Raw genomic sequence first — 12,303 nt, forward strand, 5'->3', positions numbered from 1 at the left:
CTTTTTTTTTTTTTTTTTTTTTTTTTTTTTTTTGCTCTTTGGTGAGGCAGTCGGGGTTAAGTGACTTGCGGAGGGTCACACAGCTAGTAAGTGTCATGTATCTGAGGCTGAATTTGAATTCAGGTCCTCCTGACTCCAGGGCCAGTGCTCTGTCCACTGTGCCTCCTAGCTGCCCCTGGATGCTATATTCTTTAGGTGGCCTTTGCTGATCATACATCTCCCATCCCTGTGCCTTTGTACTGACTTTCTCCTTTTCCTTATCTCTGCCTCATCTCTGCAGCTCAAGCACCATTTTCTGCATGAGTCTTCCCTTGATTTCTCTCCCTCCTAACCCCAGTGATGGTGCCTTCCTCTAGAATAGCCTTATATTTAAATATTTTCAATGTGTTTTTTTTTAACTTAATAGTCATGCTATATATACATATGGAGGGGGGCAGCTAGGTGGCACCATAATGCATAAAGTGCCAGGCCTGGAGTCAGGAAGACTCATCTTCTTGGGTTCTAATCTGGCCTCAGACACTTACTATCAGACCCTGGGCAAGTCACTTAACCCTGTTTGCCTCTATTTCCTCATTTATAAAAGGAGCTAGAGAAGAAAATGACAAACTGCTTCAGTATCTTTTCCAAGAAAATCCCAAATGGAGTCACAAAGAGTCAGACAGGATTGAAACAACTGAACAGCAACAAGTGTGTGTGTGTGTGTGTGTGTGTGTGTGTGTGTGTGTGTGTAGGGATTGTTTTACTCTTTATACTTCTATCCCCAGAGGCTAAAACAGTGGTTAGCATATAGTAAACAACTGATAAATACTCATGATTGATTATTGATTGGTTATCCTAGTTGTATAGCGCTCTATACTTGAACCCTAATTTCTCAGTATTCTGTATATATTTATCTATTTGTTATTTTTATCCCCACTAGAATGGAAGTTCCGTAAAGGCAGGAATGATTTAATTTTTATCTTTGTAACTTTAGTGTCTGGCATAGTTTATAACATTTAGTAGATGCTTAATAAGTGCTTGTTGGCTTGAATTTAGGGAATTGAACTTTTTTTTTTAATGACCAAAAGATTCTCCCGTAAGCAAAGGCCCATCTTTTTATCACCCGTATTCTTGTGGTGCTGTCATGTAATGATAATTCATGGAATACCACCATTTCTGAGGAATAAATGCTGAGGGTCAGTCAAAAGGCAGTTGAGAGATCGGGAGCATGAGTGGGGTCTGACATATTTACAAATGAGGAATCACACAAGAGAAGTGATGTGAAGGATGTTGTCGGAGACATATTTGACTGACAAAAAGGATGACGTGGTCATGTAAGGAGAACAAAACATGAACAATCAGTCAATAGACAAGCATTTTTGAATTTTACTTATGTGACCAAGCATTGTAGGCCAAAAAGAAAAAAAATCACTGACTGGTAAAAATGCTTGGAGTTGGGAGAGGGAGCATCAGGTGTGAAGAACAGCTGGATTCAGAGAGGGTGGAGACCCTGCTTTGTGCTAGGCCCTGTGCTAAGTGATGGGGATACAAAGACAGACAAAAAATAGTCCCTGTCCTCAAACAGCTCATAGTTTAATGGGGGAAAAGAACAGGCAAACAACTATGAACAAACAGTATATAGCAGGGTAAAATGGAAGTAATCTCTGAGGCAAGGCCCTCAGGTTAAGGATACCTGGGAAAGACTTCTTAAATACACCAAGGAGGCTACTGTCCGTAAGTGGGAGGGAGATTAGCAAGGAAAAGGAAGGGACTGGGGCAATGAAGACCCTTAAAAGCCAAACAGAGGATTTTATATGTGATCCTTGAGGTAATAGGGGACCACTGGAATTTATGGAGAAAAGGTATGCGTTAGACCAATGTTTTAGGAAGATCAGTTTGATAGCTGAGTGGAGGGTGGGGACAGGAGTGGGGAGAGACTTGAGGCAGAGACCAACCAGCAGGTAGTAGTCCACTGGGGAGGTGAGGAAGACCTGTACCAGGGTGTTTACAGTGTCAGGAGAGAAGGGGATGTATATGACAGAAGTTATGAAGGTTAAAATGGGAAGATTTGATAAGTGCTTGGATATGTGGGGCAAGAGAGAGTGAGAAGTTGAGGGTGATCCTAGCTTGTGAGTCTGGGTGATTGGGAGGATGGGAGAGGTACCCTCAATGATGGAGAAGAGGGGAGAGTTTGGAGAAAAGATTTCACTTTTGGACATACAGAGTTTAAAATGTCAGCAGTACTTCTAGTTTGAGATGTCTGAAAGACAGTTGGAGGTGTGTCTGGACGTTGGGAAAGGATATTGCTGACCAAATATGAATAGGAGGAGGGGAGGGCTTTGGGGGAAAATTATTTCAGTTTTGGACATGTTGAACATAAGATGTGAACAGGACATCTAGTCTGAGATGTCTGATAGGCAGTTGGGAATGTGAGAGCGAAGTTTGAGAAAGGATATGGCTGAACAAGTAGATTTGAAAGTCTTCTGCATAGAGATGGCAGCTGAATCCAGAGGACCTGATCACCAAGTGAAATGGAATAAAGGGAAAAGGGAAGAGGGAAGAGGTTTCCAAACAAGAACTCTTGGTTGTATTTTAATCTCTCTTGGACCCCAAAACAGGAACAGTTTGTTGTATTTTTATCTCCCTTAGACCCTCGTGATAATCACCAAACCATTGAACAATCAGTTAAGGAATTCCATGTTTGTTTGTTTGTTTTTTTTCTATTAGATAAATTACTTATTTTGGGAGTAAGTTAAAAGACTTAATAAAAAATGGTGGTACTAGAGTATATTCTATACTACATGAGCTACACTGACCACAGTATATAGGGCATGGTGTCTTGTTAGTAGTATTGTACTATGAGTGTTTATAGTTTCCGATATAAATGTTAAGCGCATTTTTGGGCTGTGGTAAGTTTTAATTAGTTATAGAGTTGAAGGAAGTAAAACCCTTATACTAATTTTAAATATCACTTTTACTCATAAGGATGATGTTGTGATGGGCACTCTCACAGTAAGAGAAAATTTACAGTTCTCAGCAGCACTTCGACTGCCTACAAGCATGAGGAACCATGAAAAGAATGAACGGATTAACAGAATTCTGAAGGAGCTCGGTTTGGAGAAAGTAGCTAATTCCAAGGTAATGTGTAAAAGCTGATAGTTTGAAATCAATCAGTACCGAATGTTACTTGATCTATAGAGTTACATTCTTTATATCTAGAAGTTTTATGGCGTAAAGTAGATCATTTTCATAAATAACTTATTCTAATCCATAAAATGCCTAGTTATTACATAATATTAAAATTTTAATTAACCTGCAGTGCTATAATAACAGTGATTATAATTCAATTTGTATAATACTTTAAGGTTCACAAAGTATTTTCCTCATATCAACCTTGGCATGTAGGTGGAACAAATTTATCTTCATTTTTCAAATAAGAAAACTAGAGTACAGAAAGGTTAAATAATGGTAATTATAGTTAACATTCATGTAGTGCTTACTATATGCCAACTACTGTGCTAAGTGCTTTACAAATATTATCTCATTTGATCCTCACAGTAGCCTTGGGAGGAAGGTGCAGATAAGGAAACTGAGGCAGAGGTCAAGTGACTTGCCAAGGGCCACATAGCTTGACATGTCAAAGACTAGGATTTGCCAGTCCTCTTTACTTAAAAAAAATTGTTCAACATTGGAGGTTTGAGAGAGGCAATATCTAAAGTATCGATTCTTATTGTATTCATTTGTTTTGTGGAGGAAGGGTAGACCAAGGTCGAGAGTCCTCTCTTTTGTCATGGAACTGCAGTTCACAGATTCTGTATCATTTAAAAAATATATTGTTTTTTCTCATCCTCCAGTCAATTTTACTTGCTTTGCTCCTTTTCTCTTTCTCCCCATTATTGATGTCTTCTTCCCAAAGACCTAATGTGATATGATAAATAGAAAAGATTGCTAAACTGCATTAGGGGTAATTCTGAACCTCTGTTCAAGGGAATAGATGAATGGACAAGAAATCTCTCATATTGTCTTTATTTGGTCTCCCATGGAAATAGATCCTTGACATTCAAAAGATTAAGTCAGCTCTTTCTTATGTAATTTGCATATTATCCAGGCACTACACTAAAGCCCTATGCAATATAAGATGTCATCGTTACAATTGTTTGTTGTGGTGGCCATTGGCTGTTGCCAATGCCCTCTTCCTTTTAACTATTTTATTGCTTCTTAGTAGATGATTCACGTGGATATACAGCACTCTTTACACTACACCTTGCCACATATCTACGTAACAGGTCAATTACAGTTAGTAGGAAGGAAGGTTTTATTGAAGAGATTAAAATTATAGGTAAAAATGAGGTTTTGGTGTGTCTCAAGTATCCGTGATATCGTCAGTCAAAGTTAGTATAGAGTAGATTTTTATTCATTTTTGTTGAAATACTACTTCATGGGTGGCTTCCTGACTCCGTTGCCTTTTATATCAAATGTCTTAAACTTCAGGTGGCTAGGTGGTGTAGTGGATAGAGCTCCCGCCTTGGAATCAGGAGGACCTAAGTTCAAATCTGATCTTAGACACTTGACACTTCCTAGCTGTGTGACCCTGGGCAAGTCATTTAACCCTGATTGCCTCACCAAAAGAAAGCAAAAAAAAAAAAAGAAGCCCTAAAGCTTAAACTTATGTCTAAGAATGATTTTGTGAATTCTTTTCTCCCTTCTTATCTCTTTGTATTCCTGTATTCTTCTCTCTAAGTCACTCAAAAAATATCTCATGCTTAGAGGTAGGTAATTGGTATAGAGTAAAGCATATGGAATCATAATCCATCTCCTTAAGAAATTTACAGTCTCATAGTCTAGACTAGTGGTCTCCAAACTTTTTTGATTTCCTATTCCTATCTGTAAAAAAGGAGAACATATACCAATAATTGTGTACTTATAGTGCAGTGGATAGAGTGCTGGACCTGGAGTCAGGAAGACTCATCTTCCTGAGTTCAAATCTGGCGTCAGATACTTACTAGCTGTGTGACCCTGGGCAAGTCACTTAACCCTGTTTGCTCCATTTCCTCTTCTGTAAAAGAAGCTAGAGAAGGAAATGGCAGACCATTCTAATTTCTTTGCCAAGAAAATCCCAAATGGGGTCACAAAAAGTTGGGCACAAGTGAAAAATGGACAAACACTTATAAGTTACGAATATCTACTACTATACTAGTAGTTGTGTGCATTATAAACTTAGATAAAAATAGACATTTTAAAAGGATGAGATAAAAAACATTTGAACCTAGAGTGAAGAGAGAACCACTGAAGTCTATTGAATAGGAAAGTGACTTTAGGAAAAACACTTTGGCCACTATGTAGAAGAAGGATTCGTAAGGGGAGGGAATTGAATCAGGGAGAATAATTAGGAGGCCAGAGATGATAGGGGCCTGAAGTAGGCTGTGTGAAGGAGAGAGATGGAGGTGATTGTAGGAGTAGAAATGATTTGACAGCCAGCTGGATGTGGAGTGAGGAAGAGTGAGCCATAGGGGGTGATAGGGAAGTTGTGAGCTTGTTGACTAGAAGATTGAGAAGATGAATTTGTTGGAAAGAATGAGATCTTTGATTGCAGATCGTAATACATTTACGTCTATTCATCCTGAGAAACTCTAGCCCTCCCAAAATGAAAAGAGGCAAAGGCAGAGCTCTTGGTTATCAGCTGCTGCCCAAAGTATAGAGCCTATGTACCAAAGGGACATTTGCAGTCATGGGGTTATCTGAGGGGCAGGGGCTGGGGGAGAATTTTCCTAACGGTACCTGTAGCAGCTGTGGATGTCTGGGTAGCAGTTAGCTGCCCCTGAGGCATCACCTCTCTTTTTCTTCCCACCTTCCCCCCCCCCCCCACCCAGGTAAGAAGAGATTAGAAATCTGCACAGTGGACAAATCCCATGATTGGATCTCATGAGGAGGGTGGGGATGCAGTCCTTCTTCTATTTGGTTGATCACATATCTCTTGGTAGCAGGCACGGCCCCCAACTCTGGACACCTCTAACCTAGACAAGTCACATGAACATGATGAGTTGCAATATCTTAGGATAAAATATGTTGAGAGAAAAGGTTGAGACAGAGATTGAAAATGTTAATTGAAGCCAGGAAAGCTTTGTAGAGAAGGTGGCCATGTGAGATGATTTAAAAGAAGATAAGAATAGACATGGTAGACCACTCTTTTCTTATCTATGAAGGTTATACTTTTCTTTTTAGCCCTCCTCAAGGTACTTCTTATGAATCTGGTAAGCAATAGGGGTTTTCCTTTTCTGTTTCTCCTATCTTTATCTTTCTTTGAGATGGTAATTTTACCAAATTGAGACTGTGTCTTCAGTATTCAAATTTATTGTCAATAAAATTAAAATAACGATTTAGTACAGAACTTACATTTCTGTGGAATTTGCTACTCGCTTGCGTTAGGTGGGAACTCCGTTTTCTCGTGGTGTATCTGGAGGAGAGAGAAAAAGGACCAGCATTGGAATGGAGCTTATTTCTGAGCCATCTATCTTGTTTTTGGATGAGCCCACGACTGGCTTAGACTCCAGCACGGCAAATGCTGTTCTTTTACTGCTAAAGAGGTGAGGACTGAGTAAGGACAGTCCACTGTCCTTCGTGCTGCTGCTCCAAGAACCCTTTGCTAATTCCCACAGTTATCATCGTTCCCTCCCTCAAATTATTTTGTATTTACACGTGTACACAATGAACCACTCCCCACGTAGTATGTCAAGATGTTTTTATTGTTACAACCCTTTGCATATTGCTTGGCACCAGGTAGGTACTTAATAATTACTTGTTATATTAATCTAATTGAATAAAATAGTCAGTTCAGGTAGAGATACTGTCAGAATTTTTCTATTAGACAGTTCTTGCTTTACATAAATTTGCATTATACAAATTAAATTCCGAAGTGGGTGGCAGGACCCCCTTGCACTGGCCCAGGCTCTGGCTCCTGGCTGGCAGCAGCAGGGGTGGTGGCAGTGGTAGGCATGGTGTAGCCCCATGCTATGGGTCCTCTGTTCTAGGCACTGATGCAGCTCCAGGGCCATAGAGAGAGGGAGGAGATCTGCAGAAGGGTCTACTTACATTAAGTGAGAACTCGCTATATATAGGGTTTATTTTAGGGATGTGATTAATATTACTTTGAATGACTAGTCATAAAATAGTAAAAGGCTATGAAATGCTAGGTGAATTTTATGTCTGGACTGGAAATAATCGCAGTTTCAGTCTTCTTTGATGGTATAGAAATTTAATGTAAATTTCTAGGACACTGATTTAGGGTTTACTTTGAACCTTTTTCCTAGGAGGCAGCTGAGCAGAATTTTTTTCTCTAGTGAAGATAAGAGAATAGAAAATTAGTACATTTCAGAATTCAGAAGCTGCCCCAACGTATACATATATCCTGTAAACTTCAAAAGAAAATTGCAGTCATTAAAGATCGTGGGTACAGGGCATTCTTGTAACTGATTTTGCTACTTGATCTAAATGTTAAAAAAAAAAAAATTTGGATACCACCTACTGGTTTCCAGCAAAATTGGAACCCAGTAGCTGGAAGCCATTTTAATGTATTATTTATTAGTTAGATATGCTTCAAAATGAAGAGCAAACATGAACCAGAGGAGAAACTCACAGCAAAGTCCTCTTTGAGGGAGCACATTCTCCATGGGTTCACTGATTCCATTTTCTGTCTTCCATTTAGAATGTCTAAGCAGGGAAGAACAATCATCTTCTCTATACATCAGCCTCGATATTCCATCTTCAAGTTGTTTGACAGTCTGACCTTGCTGGCTTCTGGAAAATTGATTTACCATGGTCCTGCTCAGGAAGCCTTGGAATACTTTGCTTCTTCTGGTACAGTAGATTTTTTTCATGCACTCATGAAAAGAATTGGGCTAGAGGATTAAGGTGCCTTCCAGCTATATAAGGTGCCATCCAGCTATAAACCTCATGTGGTATGGTTCAAATTCTCAGGATCCTAAAAGACAAAACTGGGTAGTGGGGGCTGGTAGTGGTAATAAGCAAACAAAATGAAAAAGCCCAGGTTATCATCCATCAGTGATACGTAACCACTCTGGGTTTGTCTGAAACCCAGTTATCCAGGTAAAATATTACTACTGTTAAGTTGCTGTGTCTTCTTTATCCTCTATTCTGTGTTTCTTCATGATTCCTGTAATTAATCCAGATTCAGCCTATGTAGGAGTAATGAAGGAGACAAAATCATTATTGTACCTTCCATTTCCCTCATGCCAGGACTTACTTTGAATATACAGTAGAATCGTGTCCTAGATTCCATAATTACTGCATAAAATGAAAATCACACAGAATTAACCCTTGAAAGTCTTTCAAAGGAAGAGCCGAGATGGTGTAGTAAAGGAAGCACTACAGCCCAGCTCTCTCCACATTCTCCTTTAAACAGTTTTAAAACCACACCTGGAATTGAGTTCTGGAGCCGCACTGCTAACAGAGGTCACAATGAGATGTTTTGCAGCCGGAGACAACTTAGGAAGTTGGAAGGAGGAGTCTGTGACACTGGGGTGGGGACTGGCCCAGAGCGCATGTGGTAGCAACACCATCTGTAGGCTTGGAGGTGGCTGTGATAGCAGCAGCATTCTGGAACTTCTCAGTCTAGAGACAGGCAGGAGATTGATAACTGGTCAGAAAGAGATTCCATTGGAGCCCTGTGCTAGCACTGGGTGCAGTACCTGGAGCTGTTTGGCAGCTCCATTGCTCACATTCAATTCTGAGTTGCAGTTCCAAGGGGAAGAGGAATGTTTTAGGTCACAAAGGATCCCTGAGGAACAATAGCACTTGTATTTGACAAAGGATCAGGGGCCCTTTGTGGATGAGGACCAGAATACAGACCAGGAAAGCAATGACCTCACTTGTACTCAGATCATACCACCTTGGAAACACCAAAAACTTCCAAACCCCTAGAACTAGCTCTGAAAACAGCAGTGCAAAGAACCTGAAACTTGGGACAGTGCCCCTCTTCTTTTCCCCTCCCTCATCCCCCCTGAATACTAGGAACAGAAGAACAGAAGCTAACTTTAACATAAGGTTCAGATTGAAGAATAGGCTGGAAAAATGAGCAAATAACAACAATAACAACAAACCTGACCATAAAAAGCTACTATGGTGACAGGGAAGAGCAAGACCCAAACTCAGAAGAAAACAGTGTCAAACAGCTACAAGCAAAGCCTCAAAGGAAAAAAAATGCAAATTGGACACAAACCCAACAAGAATACCTAGAAGAGCTAAAGAATGACTTTAAAAAGAAAATAAAAATGGTAGAGGAAAAACTGGAAAAAGAAATAAGAGTGATGCAAGAAAACTGAAAAGACAACTAACAACTTGGTAAAAGAGGCACAAAAAATACTGAAGAAAACATTTTAAAGAACAGAATTGACCAAATGATAAAAGAGTTATGAAACTTCACTGACGAAAATAACTCCTTAAGAAACAGAATCAGCCAAAAGGAAGAAGAGGTGCAAAAGTTCACTGAAGAAAATAATACTTTAAAAATTAGAATTGTCCAAGTGGAAGCTAATGATCCCCCGAAACATCAAGAAACAAACAAAAAAACCCAGAGAATGAAAAAATAGAAGAAAATGTGAAATATCTCATTGGAAAAACAATTGATCTGGAAAACAGATCGAGGAGAGATCATTTAAGAATTGTGGACTGCCTTAAAGTCATGATTGAAAAAAAAACCTAGACATGATATTTCAAGAAATTATAAAGAAAGCCCCTTAAATCATTGATAAAGGACAGTATGGTATCTTTAAACAATTACAGTTTCAGAGGAGTTAGATTCTCTTTAAAAGAAGGAAGGCTACATAACTATTGCTATTGAAATAACTAAACATGTTTAATTGATTGTAAATTTTATTTTTCAGTACACCCAATGAAGTTATTGATGAGGAGAGAAACAGGAGCTAATACTTCCTACTCAAATCAAAGAAAATAGAAACAAAGACTTGTCAGAAAAACTAATGAAGCAAAAAATACTCTTCAAAGGGCTTCACACATAAGTATGATTATATTAGAGGGTGATCACACTATCACAGGACTATTTTTTCTTCTTCCTTGGCCATGAGGGAAAAGGGACCCAAACAAGTCAAAGGGAACATAGTAGGGACTTTTTAACTAAAGTGGAGTGCTAGGAAAACCAACTAAGAGTATCACTCTCATTGGCTCTACCAACCTAAGTGGAATGAATGAATATACTGTGGCTATGATAAAGAGGAAATTCTAGATTCATACCACAGTGAGATGCTTACGCAGTGAGAGACATGCAGGAACTGAGACTGACTGAGGGAGGAACAGATTCCGATTTTCCATCTCATGCCAATTTTTATGCTCACTCCAGTGTATATGCTTATAGAGTAGAAATGGCAGGTGGAATTATTGGTACTACTTAAATTGTGCTCGCCCTCTCTCTCTCTGTCTCTTTCTTTCCCTCTCTCTCTCTCTCTCTCTCTCTCCCCCCCTTTTTCTCCCTCTTTCTCTCTTTCACTCCTCTTTCCTTTTTTCTCTCCTTCTTTCTCTTCCTCTCTCTCCCCCTCCCCCTCTCCACCCCACCTGAATTTGTAGGAGTTAAATGTGTATATAATTTCCTTAGTAGTGTTTAACAAATAAAGGTTGATTGCTGAATGCATAAACTTGGAGGTACCGTAAAGGAAGGAATCTCCCCAAAGTCATCCAGCTAATGAGTAGTAGGACTAATGTCTTCTGACTCCATTTTTCTTTTCTTTTCTTTTTTTTTTTGCAGGGGGGCTAGGCAGTGGGGTTAAGTGACTTGCCCAGGGTCACACAGCTAGTAAGTTTTATATGTCTGAGGCTAGATTTGAACTCAGGTCCTCCTGAATCCAGGGCCGGTGCTCTATCGATTGTGCCACCAGCTGCCCCATTGTCTCCTGACTCCTCATCATTACCAGGCTACTGAAGGAACTTTGTACCAGACTAAGTTCCTCAGCTCTCTCACCTTTGTATCCACCCCTCCCAACAACCCCTTCCTCCTCCCATTCTAACCCTTCCTCTTCCCTGTCCTCAGGGGGAGGTTAATTGATTGACATAATAATTGCCCTGCCCAAGAATTTTTAGTGACTCTCTGTTGCCTCTAAGATAAAGTTGTAGCTCCTTAGCCCGGAGGAAGGTGCTCCCCTGTCTGACTCTTCATGCCATATCCTCCCAGGAGGCTTTCATGTACATTGTCCTCCCACCTGGAATGTCCTCTAGATCTCTATCTTTCAGTTTCCTTTTCTTCCTTTGAGGCTCACCGATGGTGTTACATTATCGCTGAATCACTTTATCAGCAAGCATTTATTAGGCACCTGTTTTTTCCCAGAATGGCAAAACTGAAAGAGATCCTGCTGTCTCTGAAGTCTTTCCTTGATAATACTTTCTCCTTTCCTCTCTCTCCTTAGAGCATTTTTTCTCCTTTTCCCCATTACTCTCTACTTTGTGTGATTCTTATCTGTGTATATGTGGTATCACCTTGAGAAGGGGACTTCCCTTGAAACTCCAGTTCTTGTCTTTGCATTCCTAACTTCTCATGATAGGCCCTTCGTAAATGTTTGAATTAATGAATTGTTCTGAAGCTGACCTTGACAAAGGACAGCTAGGTGATGTATTGGATACAACACCAAACCTGGAGTCAGGAAGACCTGAGTTTCAAATCCAGTCTCAGACATTTATTAGCTGTATGACCCTGGGCAAGTCACTTCACCCTGTTTGCCTCGGTTTCCTCATCTGGAAAATGAGCTCAAGAAGGAAATGGCAAACCACACCAGTATCTTTGCCAGGAAAACCCCAAATGGGGCCACAGAGAGCTGGAGACAACTGAAATGACTGAATAACAACAACAAAAAGACCTTGACAAATAAGGCTAACCCTAGAAAGATGTATGCCCCTAGAAGAAATCATGCTTTCTGGTTTTCCCTTCCTCTTCTTCCCCACTGATGTTTAAGTTGATTTTTGCCCATATAGAGGGCAGCATTGAAGGAGAAAAAAATCAGGGTTTAGATCAAGATTGGTTATGTAGAATGGAAAAAGGGCAATTTCAGTGCCTTTGTTGGATTGGGGGAAAGAACATCAGAAACATTATGTACTGATTCTATGTATGTGGATATTTATGTGTCTGTATGTATGTACATTGTATACACTGATGTCTGCAACACTAGTGTATGACTTTATAGGTCTGTTCTCTCCTCAGTGCAGGCGAGGGTGCAGGTGCAGGATGGTTTTGCTTACTATTTCTATTCCACAAATAGTTTCCTCATGATCTATTTCCTTCCTTTTTTTCTATTTCTTCCTTTCACT

General features: G+C 39.8%; 1 protein-coding gene across 5 annotated transcripts in view; it reads left to right on the plus strand.

Annotated features, from left to right (window-relative positions):
- The window catches only part of ABCG2 (ATP binding cassette subfamily G member 2 (Junior blood group)), a 74,395-nt gene that overhangs the window by 38,065 nt on the left and 24,027 nt on the right, over nucleotides 1-12,303 (plus strand). For all 5 annotated transcript variants that reach the window (XR_003568358.1, XM_027853387.1, XM_027853386.1 and 2 more), the window contains 3 exons: nucleotides 2,965-3,117; nucleotides 6,406-6,563; nucleotides 7,682-7,833. Coding sequence is in view for 4 of the 5 variants with exons in the window: in XM_027853387.1 (XP_027709188.1) it covers nucleotides 2,965-3,117; nucleotides 6,406-6,563; nucleotides 7,682-7,833 (463 nt within the window). In the remaining variant the exon portion in view is untranslated. The remainder of the gene's footprint in view (nucleotides 1-2,964; nucleotides 3,118-6,405; nucleotides 6,564-7,681; nucleotides 7,834-12,303) is intronic.

The sequence above is a fragment of the Vombatus ursinus genome, unplaced genomic scaffold, assembly GCF_900497805.2.
Source record: "Vombatus ursinus unplaced genomic scaffold, bare-nosed wombat genome assembly UNPS02009975.1, whole genome shotgun sequence".
Taxonomy (NCBI): Eukaryota; Metazoa; Chordata; class Mammalia; order Diprotodontia; family Vombatidae; genus Vombatus; species Vombatus ursinus.